The following is a 15077-nucleotide window of genomic DNA, read 5'->3' on the forward strand; positions in this document are numbered from 1 at the left end:
ACAACCTAGAAAGAACCCTAAAGAATTATTTTAACCAATCAAAATCATGATAACTTTGACTTACTGGTTCCAACCGTAAGTTGCTGAGAAAGGGCCTGGTTGCTATCCAACCTTGACTGATTCCAAGAAGATCAAACGCTATAAGTTCTGTGATCTGGTTGGGCAATTCAGAGTCTCCATCTTCTCAGCATGGCATCTATCACATGTTTTCTGTTTCTTTTAGCTTCTGCTTTTCTTGCGAAAGCTCAAGAAACAAGATCAAACATAACAAAAAGTTCTTCCCTAAGTCCAACCTCTAACTCCTCTTCTTGGCTCTCACCTTCAGGACTCTATGCCTTCGGTTTCTACCCTCAAGGCCAGGGCTACGCGGTCGGGATTTTCCTCGCTGGGATCCTGCCCAGAACCGTCATCTGGACCGTGAACCAGGACAATCCACCTGTTTCTGCTGGTGCCACCGTGCTTTTCACCAACGATGGTCGCCTCATACTGCGATCCTCACAGGGTCAAGAAACTTCCATTACTTCGGCCACTGGATCGGCTTATTCCGCTTCTATTCTTGATTCGGGCAATTTTGTGCTCTATGATCCTAAGGGAAGCGTACTATGGGAGAGCTTTGACTACCCGACAGATACCCTTTTGCCGACCCAGCGCCTCTTGGCAGGCCAACAGATAATCTCTAGCATCTCCGGAACGAACCACTCGACTGGAATTTTCCGTCTCAAGATGCAACACGATGGGAATCTGATTCAGTATCCAGTGAACACTCCGGATACTGCTCCATATTCTTATTATACATCTTGGACGGGCGGCACCGGAGACAACGTCTCGCTCAACTTTGATGTTGATGGTCATTTGTTCTTGCTCAACACCACAGGCTATGTCATAAAGAATATTACATCCGGAGGGTTGCCGACGAATAGCATCATTTATATCTTTAGGATTGACTCTGATGGCTTGATGAGATTATATTCGTATGATTTGAATCAAAAGGGAAATTGGTCGGTTGTATGGTCGTCTACAAATGATGAATGTGATCCAAAGGGTTTATGCGGCCTAAACGGTTTCTGTGTCAAAAATGACCAACAAGCGAATTGCCAATGTCTTCCTGGATTTGATTTTGTTGAGCCGGGAAATTGGGCAGCGGGCTGCGAGAGGAATTTCACAGCGGAGACTTGCAAGACAGGAGACGCAGGTGCGAGTTACATCATCCAAGCTGTTGATTCTACCCTTTGGGAAGATGATTCGTACTCGGTTGTTTCGTCAACAGATAAAGATGGCTGCAAGCAGGCCTGTTTAGAGGACTGTAACTGTGAGGCTGCGCTCTACAATGGTGGGAATTGCAGGAAACAAAGGCTTCCACTGAGATACGGAAGAAGATTGGTAACTGATCCGACCAGCGCTCTGATCAAGGTAGGCATCGCGAAACCCGTTAACGGTAATCAAAACAAGAAGGAGACAACCCGAATGGATATACTATTTCTTAGCCTTTCGCTCCTCGCTTTTGGATTCATTATGATGGCTATTTCTCTAGTTTTAATATGCAAGAACAACGTGTGGACGTACCAAAGGATCCGTAATAAGATAGAGGTTGGTTTGGCAAAAGATCAAGCACCTCGACTGTTTACTTATGCAGAACTCGAATTAGTCACCGACAATTTCAAGGAGCAGATAGGTAGAGGAGCATTTGGAACAGTTTATAAAGGGGTGATTGGCGAGAAAATGGTTGCCGTCAAAAGACTGGATAAGTTGTTGGCTGAAGGGGAAAGAGAGTTTCAGACTGAGGTTGAAGTCATCGGTCGAACCCACCATCGAAATCTAGTCCGCCTCCTTGGGTATTGTATGGAAGGATCGAATAGGCTTTTGGTGTACGAGTACATGAGCAATGGATCACTCGCAAACGTACTCTTCGATAGTCTCGAAAGCCGGCCGTTTTGGGAGGAAAGAATGGAGATAGCACGGGATATAGCCCGAGGAGTGCTATATCTGCATGAAGAGTGCGAGACACAAATTATCCACTGCGACATAAAACCACAGAACATACTCATGGGTGAGAACCGTGCCAAGATTTCGGATTTTGGACTTGCAAAGCTGCTAAACGAAGACCAAACTAGAACCTTTACCGGGATTCGTGGGACCAGAGGTTATGTGGCGCCCGAGTGGCACCGGAACCAGCCCGTGACGGTGAAAGCAGACGTTTACAGCTTTGGGATCATGCTGTTGGAGATCATCTGTTGCCGGAAGAGCTTGGAATTGGAATTTCCGGAGAGGGAAGCCATCTTGGAAGAATGGGTTTGTGAATGCTTTTGGAATGGTGAGATCGAGAAATTGACCGGTGACGAGAAGGTTGATGAGGATGAACTGAAGGCCGCTATCAAGGTTGCGCTCTGGTGCGTCTCTGATGACCCGTTGCTCCGTCCTACGATGAAGAGAGTTCTATTGATGTTGGAAGGAAGTGCCCAAATCCTGATGCCTCCTATTCCTTCATCTTCCATTTTTACAGAGAAAAGTTTTGTTGTGAATGCTTAACAGATTGATGTGTATAATGCTGGGGAATCGACTCCTCTATAGTAGTCCTTTTGGGGTTGGACCAATATATGTATACGTTATACTTGTTCACTAAATAAAGTACAGATGATGTTTCATTCATGTGTGCACTAAAATTGGTAACTTTCCCATGATATACGGCGAATCGAACCAACGCCACATGCCCGATTTATAGACAGAATGAAGACGACTACAATGGCGGTGAGCAAGGGTTATCGTCTCAGAGTGCATGCTTCCTTCAACTATTGTTTCCTTCTCTTCTTTCTTCACTGTATATAACTTCAGATTTCAGAATTCATGTTGCTTCAGCCATGAATGCTTTGTTTCAAACTTACAGATGAGTTGGGATGGTGATGTTTTTCCAAATTCTTATTAAGTATTTTACATGTCTATTTTCTATTGTTCCAGGATATTTTTAAGATACTTGATTGTAAAAGGGGCAAAGTTCGGACACTTACGGTGTCATTACCCCTTAATATAATCTGCAGCACAGCTGGTGATGAAGGAGAAAGATTGAAAATAACTTATTTAGGCCAATCGTCAAAGATTGTTGTGCTTCGTTAGTTGGAAGAACTGACCTGTCGAGTACTTTACAAATTAGCCCATCTTACGAGGGAAAGATTATTAAAAGGCGTCAAAATTGACATTTACGGATGCTCTCATTTGGTTGGTCTCGCTACGGCTAAGTTCCATTCACAATCCGCATATCTAATTCACTTGCCGTGACTTGCTGGTTGCTGGAGGAATCCTCTTGACCAGCAGAAACGAATTTGAAATATTTGCAGCGAATACTCATACACACTGGGTTCAAGATGTCCACAGTCAACAAGCCAATACATCAGAAAAAAGGAGTGATGTTCGTTGAATCACCGTGAATTCTTCAAGGGGTTATTTCATGGAATGGAGAACCGACAGGCTATATAGCACCGACACGGACACGCGACGCGCGACACGACACGACACAACACGCCGACACGTAATTTCTTAAAAATAAAGAATTTCGACACGTCCGACACGTTATATATTAAATATATTTTTATATATAAATACATAAATAAATAAATAAAATAGCCTAGAATTAATTTACGAAAAATATTAAATAATATCATTCATTATTTTAATTTGTTACAATAATACACAAAATTTAGAGGAAAAAAACATTGTTTAAAGAAAAATGCTGAAATGATATTTTTAAATGTATTTATTTATCATTTATAGCATTTTTATTACTTCTTTCATAGTAAAAGACTTTTTTAAAAAAATAAAACAATTCTGAAAAAACAAAACTGATAAAAAAAATTGATCCCGTGTGTGTATATTTATAGCAATTTTATTACTTCTTTTATTACTTCTTTTGTGTATATTTATATTTTGACCCCTCAAGTATTATAAATTTTTAAAATTGACCCCGTACGTGTCGGAATCGCGTGTCAAAATTCTAATTCTGAACTCGCATGTCGGAGAGAGTTGACTACGTGTCGAATTTTTCGATACTCGTTGACCGCATGTCGGAGCGTATCAGGACGTGTCGGAGCATATCGAACACGTGTCAGAATGTCAGACACAACACGAAGGTTTTCGGAGAGTATCCGTGCTACATAGGCGACAGGCCATCGCATTGGATATTCGCACAAGAGATGGGTAGTTTTGCAAGTGACCTTTTGTGTCAGTTTTATCAGCGTGCTTCCGTCTTGTTCCAATTGAACCGCCTATTCCTGACTGCGGTTCTACTCGGACACCATCGGTCAACATCAGCACCCTATACTGCAATAAATGCTTTGATAGCGAACACCCGATCAACTTGACAACGAGTCTGGGGACTGGTTGTCCATCGACTCGCCAACAGCCTCAGAGCTTGCTCCAATCTCCATCACAACTCGCCCCAATCTCCTTCACAACTCGCCCGATGCCGTGTTCAAAGGCACCATATGTTTTCAAACTGAAATCAGACCGACCACCCCATTCGGCGGGGCAGGGGAACAAGTAATGAATCCGGCCGTTTTCTTTTTTTCTTTCTCACACATTTCATTCTAAATCGGTCAAAACCATGTTCGAACCAGTTTAACCTATGCCAGCGAATAGGCAGCAAGTCTAGTTGTCATTAAGAGAATTGAACAGGGGTGTCGAGGGTCAAACTCCCTATCGACCTCAAGGATCTTACCTTATCTCGAGTATATGCCGTCCGAGAAATTTCTTTCAATTTTTGGGCAAGCAAGCTGTTTGAGTGGTTCTGTGATGAAGACATTCTGATGTGATGTTGTATTGAAGCGGAATACACTGCTTCCATATGCTTTGGGTATATGGTCAGAGAGAGATGCAAGAATGCTCGGAGACACCAGTTCTCGTCCTGAGTCAAGCCTTTGTCAAGCCCAAAGGTTAGGCTACAGAGACATATCCTGCCGCCCGTTCTGAAGTAAAATGGAATGAACAAGCTAACGCTAGTTAGATAGCCAAACACCGACAGGGATCCGTCGGGCGCTGAGAAGGGAGCAATCAGTCGATGCTGTCAGCTTGGTATCAAGGATTTCGAAAAGGTGTCGCAAAATCAGATGCCCAAGCTGCAATGTTCTTTGTTTCAAGCCACCAGACCGCCTGTTTCATATAGCCTTTTAACTCTTTATCATTATTAAGTTATAAAAATATAACCTATTGTCAATGAAAATATATCTAGTAATTAAAAATATAAAAGACATCCATCAGTATTGAAATGACCTACATTCATGGAAAGTTCAAAATCATATGAACATGTTGTTCATTTATCCTTTCTATCATTTTACTTCGATTATCAAATTTACAATCCAATAATCTGGCGATATGGACATATTTTCTTTTGCATTTTTATCCATTAGTTTCATCTTATTTGGATACAATTGCATAGGAAAAAATTCAAGACATGAAAGAGTGCAAATTATCTTAAATAAATCTAGAAATTATTATTTCAAGTCAATCTAGCTATATGAGCTATAAAGACATGAAAGACGTGATAGGACGGACTAACACATCCTATAGAGCTTCCCTAATTCATCTATCTCCAAAATAATATGATTTAACTTCTCAATGTAATATGATTTCAAAATTTGATGATTTAGCTTAGATAAAATCATATGATCTTTTTCAAAGGAATCTATTATGCAGTTTGATGAAAAAAATGTCGTTTCTCTCCCATGCATAACACAGGTCTTATGGCTAGTTTTATAACAATTATAAACATCGATATGGACATTCAATTACCTTTACAAATTGTGATGAAACAACAGATTTCGCCACAATTTTCCAAGCCCCCTGTACTACAGTGATTGTACAGTAGCCATTGCATGCTGAGGATCCACTAATTCTGAAATTGGAAATCACACCAGATGTATGAGGGATACAGTCGATGGAGCCACAACAAGAGAAAAATGGCAGATATAGAAAAAACAAAGTTACTGGGATAGCCTGCTTAAGGGCTAATTCTGAAAAAAACACCAACTTTAGGTCAAGTAATAATTCTGGCCCCAACTTTTTTTTATCTCATAAAAAATTACAAACATTCACCCTTTTCCCAAATCTGGCCCCCACCGTTAACTCTCTGTCTAAAGTCAACCTTGTTTCAATAAAAAAAGGTTCTAGTCGTGAGCTTAGCAGATCTTGTCCATGGTATCTCTCAACAGGCAGTGGTCTACAGCTTCAAATTACGACAAAATGGGAAAGTCTCGCTAGAGAAATTCAAACTGGAAAGCTGTTTTCTTGCCGGTGAAGTATAGGACATGATGAACAACTTCACTGTTATTCTCCAAGCTGAGGCTTAGAGAAGAAGTCAATTAATAGTGCTTTAAATGCACCCAGCAAGTGCACATGGATTTATTGCTTAGGACAATCAATGGTTCTATGTTAAAGGGGCCAAACTTGGAATTTAAGTGAAACTTGGTGATTTTTTATTTTAGACAAAAAAAAAAAAAAAAAGTCGGGGGCCAGAATTGTTACTCGACCTAAAGTTAAGTGATTTTTTACGTGACAAAAGAGTTGGGGCTACAATTGCCACTCGACCTAAAGTTCGTGCTTTTTTTTGGAATTAGGCCGCCTGATTAATGTACCCCTCTAGGGCCAGAACTGGAAACAGTTACCAACAAATTATGATGATGATATACAAGATTGCTTAGTCCTCTAAACTGAAGCATATCAATGGAAAGCCGAATTACTGGAAGAGGATGTTTTCTTTGCAGTTGATTAGATACTAACCTTCAACAAGTAAAATCACCATGAGTGAAAATTGGTAGTACTTCCACAGAAACACAACTTTTAGATTTTACGTAATCGATCTTTTTCTCCTCAAAAATCTGTGCCGGTAAAACTCTTCAAAGGACAGACGGTTCACTGCAATGATGCATATCGAACAATTAATTCCACAAGTCTTTTAAAATGAAGCTGAGACAAGGTAGATGCTAAACCTGGATTAACAGAGAGTAGCCTGCAACAAATGTCAATGCAGTCAGGATGCAATTCAGGTAGCACAAGGTGAGAAAATGGAAGACTTTTAGATGACTTGATGCTCCGCAGAAGCTGCAGAGAAGAGAAACAAACAAATCAAGGGAACTCATATTACTGGGTTCAATAAGTTTAAACAAGCTATTGGTTGAGGAGATAATCCTACCTGAACATTAGTCGGCCCACAAAATGGTGGACGACCATTGAGAAGCTCAAAAAGAATGGCACCAATACTCCACATATCCACCTGCAGCAAATCACTCAACCTAAATTCTTTCTTCTTGTCTGTTTCCTTTTCTTTTTCTGGTATTTTGTGTACATCCTACTGGTCTAGACAGAGACCAACATTGCTACCCCAACAAAGGCCAGGGAATTGATCCTTGGCCAGGACCTTTGGAGAATGCAAATCTCATTCCAGATTTGATTATGCATTGACACAGGATTCTCGTACCTTGTCATCATACTTTTGGAATAGAAGAACTTCTGGGGCCATGTATAATGGAGACCCACATACAATATCAGCAGTGCAACCAGGTTGTAAAGTCCTGTTCCAAGGATACCAAAAAAAATCCCATAATTTCACCTCAACTATAAAAGCAATTACCAAATTAAATTCTATAAAATGTCTAGCACATTTGAGTGTACCTTGAGAGACCAAAATCAGCTACCTTGAGCACTTTATCCTCTTCAGAACCAGATAACAAGATGTTCTGCTCAAACAGTGTCGAAAAAGGAAGAGCAGCGATAAGCTCATTTGAAGTTTAAACAAAGACATGTCTGCAACTTAAACTCTCAAAAACTTGCATTTACAGAAAAAACATAGTTGTATATGAAATCATTGATTAGAAGCAGAGTACTAGATACATTGCCTCACATGCTAACTAATTTTTTTGGTCAGAATGCCAACTATATGAAAAGGGGAAAAAGAATACACAACCAGAAAAATAACCAGAATCAGTCATGACATATTTCATCGCATCACCCGATCACTGAATTCTCCCTCTGAGCAGCAGTCTTCATATAACAAGCTTATCTATATGCATATAAGCAACAATCAAAGTAAACACAATCAACAATAAGGCATTCAGCTTCATGCTGATTACTTGCTTAATTATTCCATTGATCACTCGGGATGTCGAAATGTTTAGAAGGTAAGTCCAACTAAAGTTAACCAAAGGAAAGTTCCCATGGAAGGGATCATCGTTGAGTTGATCTCATTGGCAAGCCTAATAATTCTCTTCAGTTAAGCAGTCTCGACAGCTATTAGATAGGATGTCTTACGCAGTAGAAATTTGTTGAGACTCAAGGCAACCTTGATGATAAAATAGGCCTCAACAATGTAAACCTTTAATGCGAGGCACATATGCAAAAAGCTCATGACCTGCCTATTTGCAAAGGAAAATAATCTCATACCTGTGGTTTCAAGTCCCTATGAACCATATGGTAGGAGTGCAGTATTTCCAAGGCAGCTCCTATATGTTTGCCAAGTAAGCAAAGTCAGTAATCAATTCAAAGAAAGCAACACTCGCCCAACATACGAACGAAACAGAGGAAATACCCAGCTGCTGCATGAATTTTCTAGCAGTTTCTTCCCCAACCGGCCCGTGCAGTCGGACATAAGACGCTAAATCTCCGCCGGCACAGAACTCCAGGACCATGTATAAGCAACCATTGGCCTGATGATGAAAACCAAACCAATTTCAATCCCACGAGAAACCATCCCCAGAAATGACTCCACACACAAATTTCATCCACCACACCGACCCAAGATATATCAGGAAGCCCCGCCCTCAATCACAATGTAAAGCATGTACAGCTGAAGTTCAGAATGCAAAAACCACATCTTTGATCCGTATTAATCACCCGACCGTCCATAAGACAACGACCCACGAGCTGAAAAGAGGTGAGCATCAACGTAGAGACCAAAGCAATCGACCTGAAGCACGCGAAGGAGGCGAATGATGTTGGGATGATCGACGGAGGACAGGAAATCGAGCTCGCAGTCCAGGCAGCTCCGGAGGTGCCGGTTCAGCCTCGAGAGGTGGACTTGCTTCACCGCCACCACCTCGCCGCTGGCCCTGTGCGCCGCCCTCCACACCGTCGAGGAAGACCCTTCGCCGAGCTTCGACGACAGGAGGTAGTCGCCGACCGCCGTCGCTTCGGAGAGATTCACGGTCGCCGCTTCGGGTTCCATCGATGTCCCAGGGAAGTGCTCGATCGTTTCGATAAAGATGACATTTTTCTTTTTCCATTTCAGAGAAAATAGTCAATTAGGTACATGCTTGCTTACTATTTTTTTTTTACTAAATCTAATTATCTTATAAGTATATCATTTCAAACTTTTCTTAAATTTTTTACCCAAAAATAAAATTTCTTAAATTCAAAATATCTGCAATTTTCATAATAACTTATATATATATATAGTTTATCGGGAAAAGAAAAAAATGTGATTAACTTTTTCTCAATCTTAATAAACAAGCTCGAGATTGTCTATTTTTTTTTTTTAATCAATGACCAAGCAGGTAAATATTTTTTTGTACAGGGGTTAGATTACATAGTACCAATTCAATGGGAGTGATCGGTTCTTGGACAGCAGGTTCTCAGCTTAGATCCAAAATGGGCCCTATGACATCTAATTCTATATTTTGGAATCAAACTAGTCGGTTTTCAATTTTACTTGGGGAATCAGCACAACTTTGACTCCATGTAAAAAACTCGAATTTTTATAATAAAAATGTGAAAGTCACATCATTCACTAAAATAACATATATCCATCGAGTAATTGTGACATTGCTTATTTATGATAAGACTATTGTTCAATTCTCGATAGGTGTAAAGGCGATTACTCCATCCAAGAAAAAAAGAGAGGCTTCAAACTAGATTCCAAATAAAATCAATGGTATCAACTTTGGACAAGTTAGTGAAGGCCAACTTGGTTTAGTTCTCGGGTTGAATTGGACTCAATGCTCGTCCCATTGGAGTCGTCGATGGTTGGTCTGAGATGAAGATGAACTTGCATCTTTTTTAAATCCCTAGAGATGTGAAATTCTATTTATGTGAAGAAGGAAGAACCCAAGATTAAATCATTCAACCTATCAACAAGCACATCACAATGTACAAGTTCCTAACAAGTAGCCCAAACAAAACATGCAAATGAATATAGATAAGCTCTCGAGTGTCTCTCAAACAGCTCTTGAAATTGGAGCCCAAATGGAAGCTGTTGTCAATGGCCTAGATTTCCAGCACAGAGCCAACCTATACTTCTCATATTGCACCCAGTACTCCCCGCTGAAGACGCTCACCAAGTACTTGGCTTGAGCCACATTGCTTGAGCTCAAAGGCACAGGCCTGAACCCTTTCAAGCAAAGCCCATCTCTCCACAGCTTCCTCTCCCACTCCTCGCAAGGAAACTGCCTCACACTGTCCAGAATCCTCTTCCCCAACACCTCTTGCTCAATCACTTTGAGGCACATCTCGTACCCACCTGTGAAGCCGCTCACATTCACAAGTGAGTCAGAGAGGGCCATGTAGTAATGGAGTGCCTCACAGAAGAACTCCACAAAGGACAAGGAAGATGAGGCCTTGGCAAAATTCAGCAGCTCTTCTTCCACTTGGACAACAATCTTTGGTGACAATGCTGTCATGCCTCCCAAGAATGTCCTCACCATTGAGAGGCACTTGCTAGGCATGTGCGGTTGGTTAATCATGCAATTCGCTATCACCGTGCGACCTGCTTGGTGGATTGTCCTGAAGTCCTCTTCTTCCTGCATTAGGAGCTGATCGAATGTGAACCTCAGGTCGATCGAGTCCGCAAACTCCTTGAGCCTCCTTCCGGTCTGTTGAATTGAAGCCTCGGTTTCCAGGTCGGTGACAATCGCAGTGATCCGCAGCGAGGCGTCATTGTGTCTTGCAAGGTCGACCATCAAGGGCGGCCATTGATCCCCTCCATGATGTCGAAGTCCACGACATGGACATCCCGGTCTGCCAGGGTCGCCTCAAGGATCGCTTGGTTGGCTGTGAAGTGCGCGAACTTGATGTACGGGGAGAGCTCTTGAATCATCTGAATGGCGGAGATGGTGTTTGGCCCCTTGAGAAAGTCCGAGGCGGCATTTCGAGAGGACTGATGATGCTCTTCCAGTGAAGGCCTTGAGCGAAAAACAAGGCCAATCTGTTAAATGGATTGTTCTCATTTTCTTGATTGAATAGATTATCATTCAGTTTGGAGATGATTGCAGAAACCACAGGCCAGTTCTTCAATTCAACAGCTTCAGCTCCCATCAGTAAAAGATCAGTCGGGCTGTTTTCTTCCATCAACTCTTCTTGGATTACCCTCAAAGGGGAATGCTCTTCACCCAAAGAATCTTCCTCACTCGCTTCTTCTTGACCTTGAAAAACAATGTCCGAAAGTGGGTCAACTTCCATGATGCCAGTTTCTAGAACTTCCACGATGCTGGTTTCAAGAACTTCCATGCAGTCCTGTGCCTCCGGCGGTCGTGCAGTAGCGATGTCGAAGTCCAACAGTTGGGTGATTTCCGACTCAATCTGGAGCAGTCTTTCTGGGTTGAAAAGGGCGGGAGAGTCTGTTTGCAGAGGGAATGAGTTTGCTAAATAGGATTCATAGAAGTCGTCGATAGAGACAAGTTCATCGATGGGGAGCTCGATTGGTTCATGTTCCATGATAAGGAAACAAGCATAGACAACAAACGGAGCAAGCTCTTTGGAGAAACTGACCTACTCTTGGCCTGATTGAGTTCAGACATTCCTATTTATACATATACCAGCTTTGAGAGACCATTTGTGATGAACCTGTCTAAGATGAGTATTACAAATGAAGTACTTAATGTTCAAACGAGCACTCATGCATCTAGAAACAAACCCACACATATCCGCCAAGACAAATATATAAATTATCCACAACTTGATCATTGTTTAAGTGAGCCTGAAAAGTCCCAGATTAATGACCTTTTCAATATGTTAATTGTTCAGTAGCCAGTCACATGGACAGGGAAGCTCTCCCGTCCACCACTCATTCCGAAATGTAGGGGGACTCGATTCCCGAATCCTTGGCACGATCTGCCTATCCGAGAACCAAGTGTAATAAAATTGGTATCTGAATCGGTACGATTGTTATTTTACCGACGAAGCATCTTCCCATAGCTTGCATTCTATCATTCACGCAAAGATGCCATTCTAGATTGAAATATTCCATCTCAAGCACGAGAATACATGTTTCCTAGATACCCAATATGATGATTAATAACTGGAACAAGTACCCGATGACCGAGTAAGCCTAATTTGATTGAGACCCACGTGATCTAAAGACCGCTGTCACAAAGTCAATTGGGAATGAATCTTGGCAAGTTTTTTACAAGGCGTGACTGGAATTGATTGGTGTGAAGATGACTATGCTCCGAAGTACGAAGTTGTGAAGACTAAGTGAAAGAAAAGCTGTTTTGTGCAGCACATTTTATCATTTTGTAGCTCTGAAGAGTGAAAAGTAGGTCATACAATTGCATGCATTTGCATTGATTAGGTGCTCAACATAGACTCAAACCCCTACACCATCAAGTGCAAAAATTCCATATATATAAGGACCCTGGTTCTATCTTACCCGATTGATGTGTTTATTGAGTTTATTTCATGGTCTTGGGGTTTATCTACGTAAAGTGCACTTCCCCAGTTCCACATCATATAAAAAAAGCCGAATGGTCAAGTTCAACCTACCTCCTCTACAATAGTTGATCCTGGCTCTCATACTAAGGGATGAGTTGGAAATTGCAAAAAGTAAACTAAAGAGAAATGTAGAAAAAAGATGCCACAAGTGCCGTACCTTTCATATAAAGCTCACTTAAGGGACAAAATTTTGAAAAACGTTCGCTTTAATGTCATATCTTTTTAATCAATAACTTGTGGTGAACCTTCTATTAAAGTTGTCTCACATCAGTTGTGAAATGAGCTAGTAATCAATTTATAAGTATGAGAAAAAATATCACCTTTTGAGCTAGCTTTTGAAATGAAAGAGGTCCAAGACTACCTAACACCGGTATCAAACCCAATTGCCAATAAGTCTAGATCCAATAGTTACGTGGGAGAGTTACAGGTTGTTTATGCTCCGACCTAAGCCTGATGTGTGAGTGGGAGATTGTTGAGGTTGTCCCACATTGGTTGCAAAAAGGCTAGTGGTTGTTTTATAAGTGTGAATGAAAGCCTCATTCCTTTTGAATTGGCCTTTGGAGTGAGAGAATCCAAAAATCATATACTCAAATAATCAATTGAAATGTTATGGGACTCAAGTAATCGTATGAAACTTGTGGCATTCAAAGTAATCAATAGAAAAGATTCAAATGAGTGTTGAAAGAAAGTAATGTCAAGCGCAAAAATCTCTTCGCATGAATTCATCAAAACATCCTTGGAGCATCTGCTCACTATTTCAAGCCCCAACTTTGATTCTTGTCAATCTAAATTCAATGATTCCAGCAAGGCCGTGTTGTAGGTTTCTTGAAGGTGGAGACCCCCCACTGATTAGTCGGCGGTTGCTCCCCATTAAAACATAAACTTTCCAAAAGACGACGTTTGATTGGCTTTTGTGATTAAACCAAGAAAAATAATCCAGACACATGGCAATATCCAAAGCGCATTAACACGTGGATGACTTCACTCAGGGCGGACAAAGTCCAATCATTCGAGTTTTAAGGTTTTCAAAAGTCGGACATTATAGTTTTCGAAACGACAAGGTAACTAAAACTTCTTGAGTATGTTCTTTATTCCCAGGAACTTCTCTAACTTATAATATGGTAATGAGGAATAATAATGCGTTAGCTAGCTCTTATTTCTTTTCTATTATTTTTTTGTTGTTCTCTGCTTTTCTCACCCTTGGCCTTCATGAAGAGATTTGTGGCATCTTCTATAAGGAAATGAAAAGGAAAAAAAAAAATTCGATGAACCAAATTAAACGGGGCTGCGTTGTCATTGCACCAAATTTTCACCATAAGGTTCACACCATATATTATATAGATGCGCCCCTTTAAATGACGATGCCTTCCGGCGGCGTCGCGGCCATGGCGGGCGGCGAGCACTCGCGGAGGCCGGCGGCGGCGGTGAGCAAAGCAGCCGGCGCGGCTGCTCCGGGGAAGATGAACAGTAGCCGATTAGGTTTCGGCTACTTTTTTCTTTTCTTTTTTTTTTACTTTTCCTCTCTTCACTCACTTTTTTACCTTTTTTCTCTCTTTTCGTCAGCAAGCGATGGCTGACAAGGCCCTTTTCCCTAAAAATCTTGAGCACCACCTAGAATTGTCTCTTCTCGCCACATTGCTGCACCTTCTTTGCTTGGAGACAAAAACAATAAGATACCAAAAGTTACACCAGTCTAGTTGAATTATTCGTGGGTCCACATTCTTGCATAATTTGGAGTTTGAATCGAGACCGGAAAGTGAGGTAGGTTCGAGGAATGTTTGAGCGCGTTCAGGGTGAAGAGGAACCGGGGAATGAGAACTCGGGCTAAGGGCTGGGGCGTCCAGTCAGCGCCCGGCCACGTACCTAGACAGGCAAAGGCATGGTGCACGTGCTCTAGGTGCCCGGGTGACAAATTGACTCAGGCGAACAGGGGATGTAAAGCTTACTTCTTACCTGTTTTGTCATGTTACTCATTCGACTAACCAAGAAAATTGTTAAAGTTTTCTCTCTTTTCTCTCTATTAGTTTTCTGTGAAAGTCTCTTAAAAAAACACTTAAAGGTTGACAGTTTTCTACGCGAATTATCAGTAACAAGCGAGCGCACAGCCAAGGAGTGGCAGGGCTGCTTGCTAGGTTCGGGTGTCCTGACAAAGCTTGCTGGGTTCTTGAATAATGCCGACAGCTAATGCGTTTTTCAATGCAGTTGCCAGGCGCCCAGCATAATTCTGGTAGGTGTTGGGCCCTGATGTGATCCCCATCCAGACTTGTTAAAACCATATCTTCATAGTATTGAAAAAACTCCTAATCAGGTTTGACAAAATTTCTTGTTATTATTCTTATTCTCAAGAATAGTAGACTTTTAAAGTTATAGCACAGACTCTTGTCAAAATCTATTCA

The 15077-nt window shown here is 41.4% G+C and overlaps 2 protein-coding genes and 1 pseudogene across 2 annotated transcripts; 1 reads left to right on the forward strand and 2 right to left on the reverse strand.

The window, feature by feature from the left end:
* The first annotated feature begins 189 nt into the window (after positions 1 to 189).
* LOC104420168 (G-type lectin S-receptor-like serine/threonine-protein kinase LECRK1) lies at positions 190 to 2526 on the forward strand. Its single transcript, XM_010032064.3, has one exon. It carries the CDS (start codon positions 190 to 192, stop codon positions 2524 to 2526), a length of 2337 nt encoding a protein of 778 aa, XP_010030366.2.
* Positions 2527 to 4728: 2202 nt separating this feature from the next.
* On the reverse strand, positions 4729 to 9247 carry LOC104418145 (serine/threonine-protein kinase ATG1t). Its single transcript, XM_010029391.3, has 10 exons — positions 8945 to 9247; positions 8567 to 8684; positions 8422 to 8480; positions 7654 to 7718; positions 7460 to 7553; positions 7175 to 7255; positions 6972 to 7083; positions 6763 to 6897; positions 5776 to 5878; positions 4729 to 5136 (listed from the first exon to the last, which is right to left on the reverse strand). Exons 1-8 carry the CDS (start codon positions 9200 to 9202, stop codon positions 6830 to 6832), a joined length of 855 nt encoding a protein of 284 aa, XP_010027693.2. The 5' UTR covers positions 9203 to 9247; the 3' UTR covers positions 4729 to 5136; positions 5776 to 5878; positions 6763 to 6829.
* Positions 9248 to 10190: 943 nt separating this feature from the next.
* Positions 10191 to 11685, reverse strand: LOC104420169 (annotated as a pseudogene).
* Between the last annotated feature and the right edge of the window lie 3392 nt (positions 11686 to 15077).

The sequence above is a fragment of the Eucalyptus grandis genome, chromosome 9 (assembly GCF_016545825.1).
Source record: "Eucalyptus grandis isolate ANBG69807.140 chromosome 9, ASM1654582v1, whole genome shotgun sequence".
Lineage (NCBI taxonomy): Eukaryota > Viridiplantae > Streptophyta > Magnoliopsida > Myrtales > Myrtaceae > Eucalyptus > Eucalyptus grandis.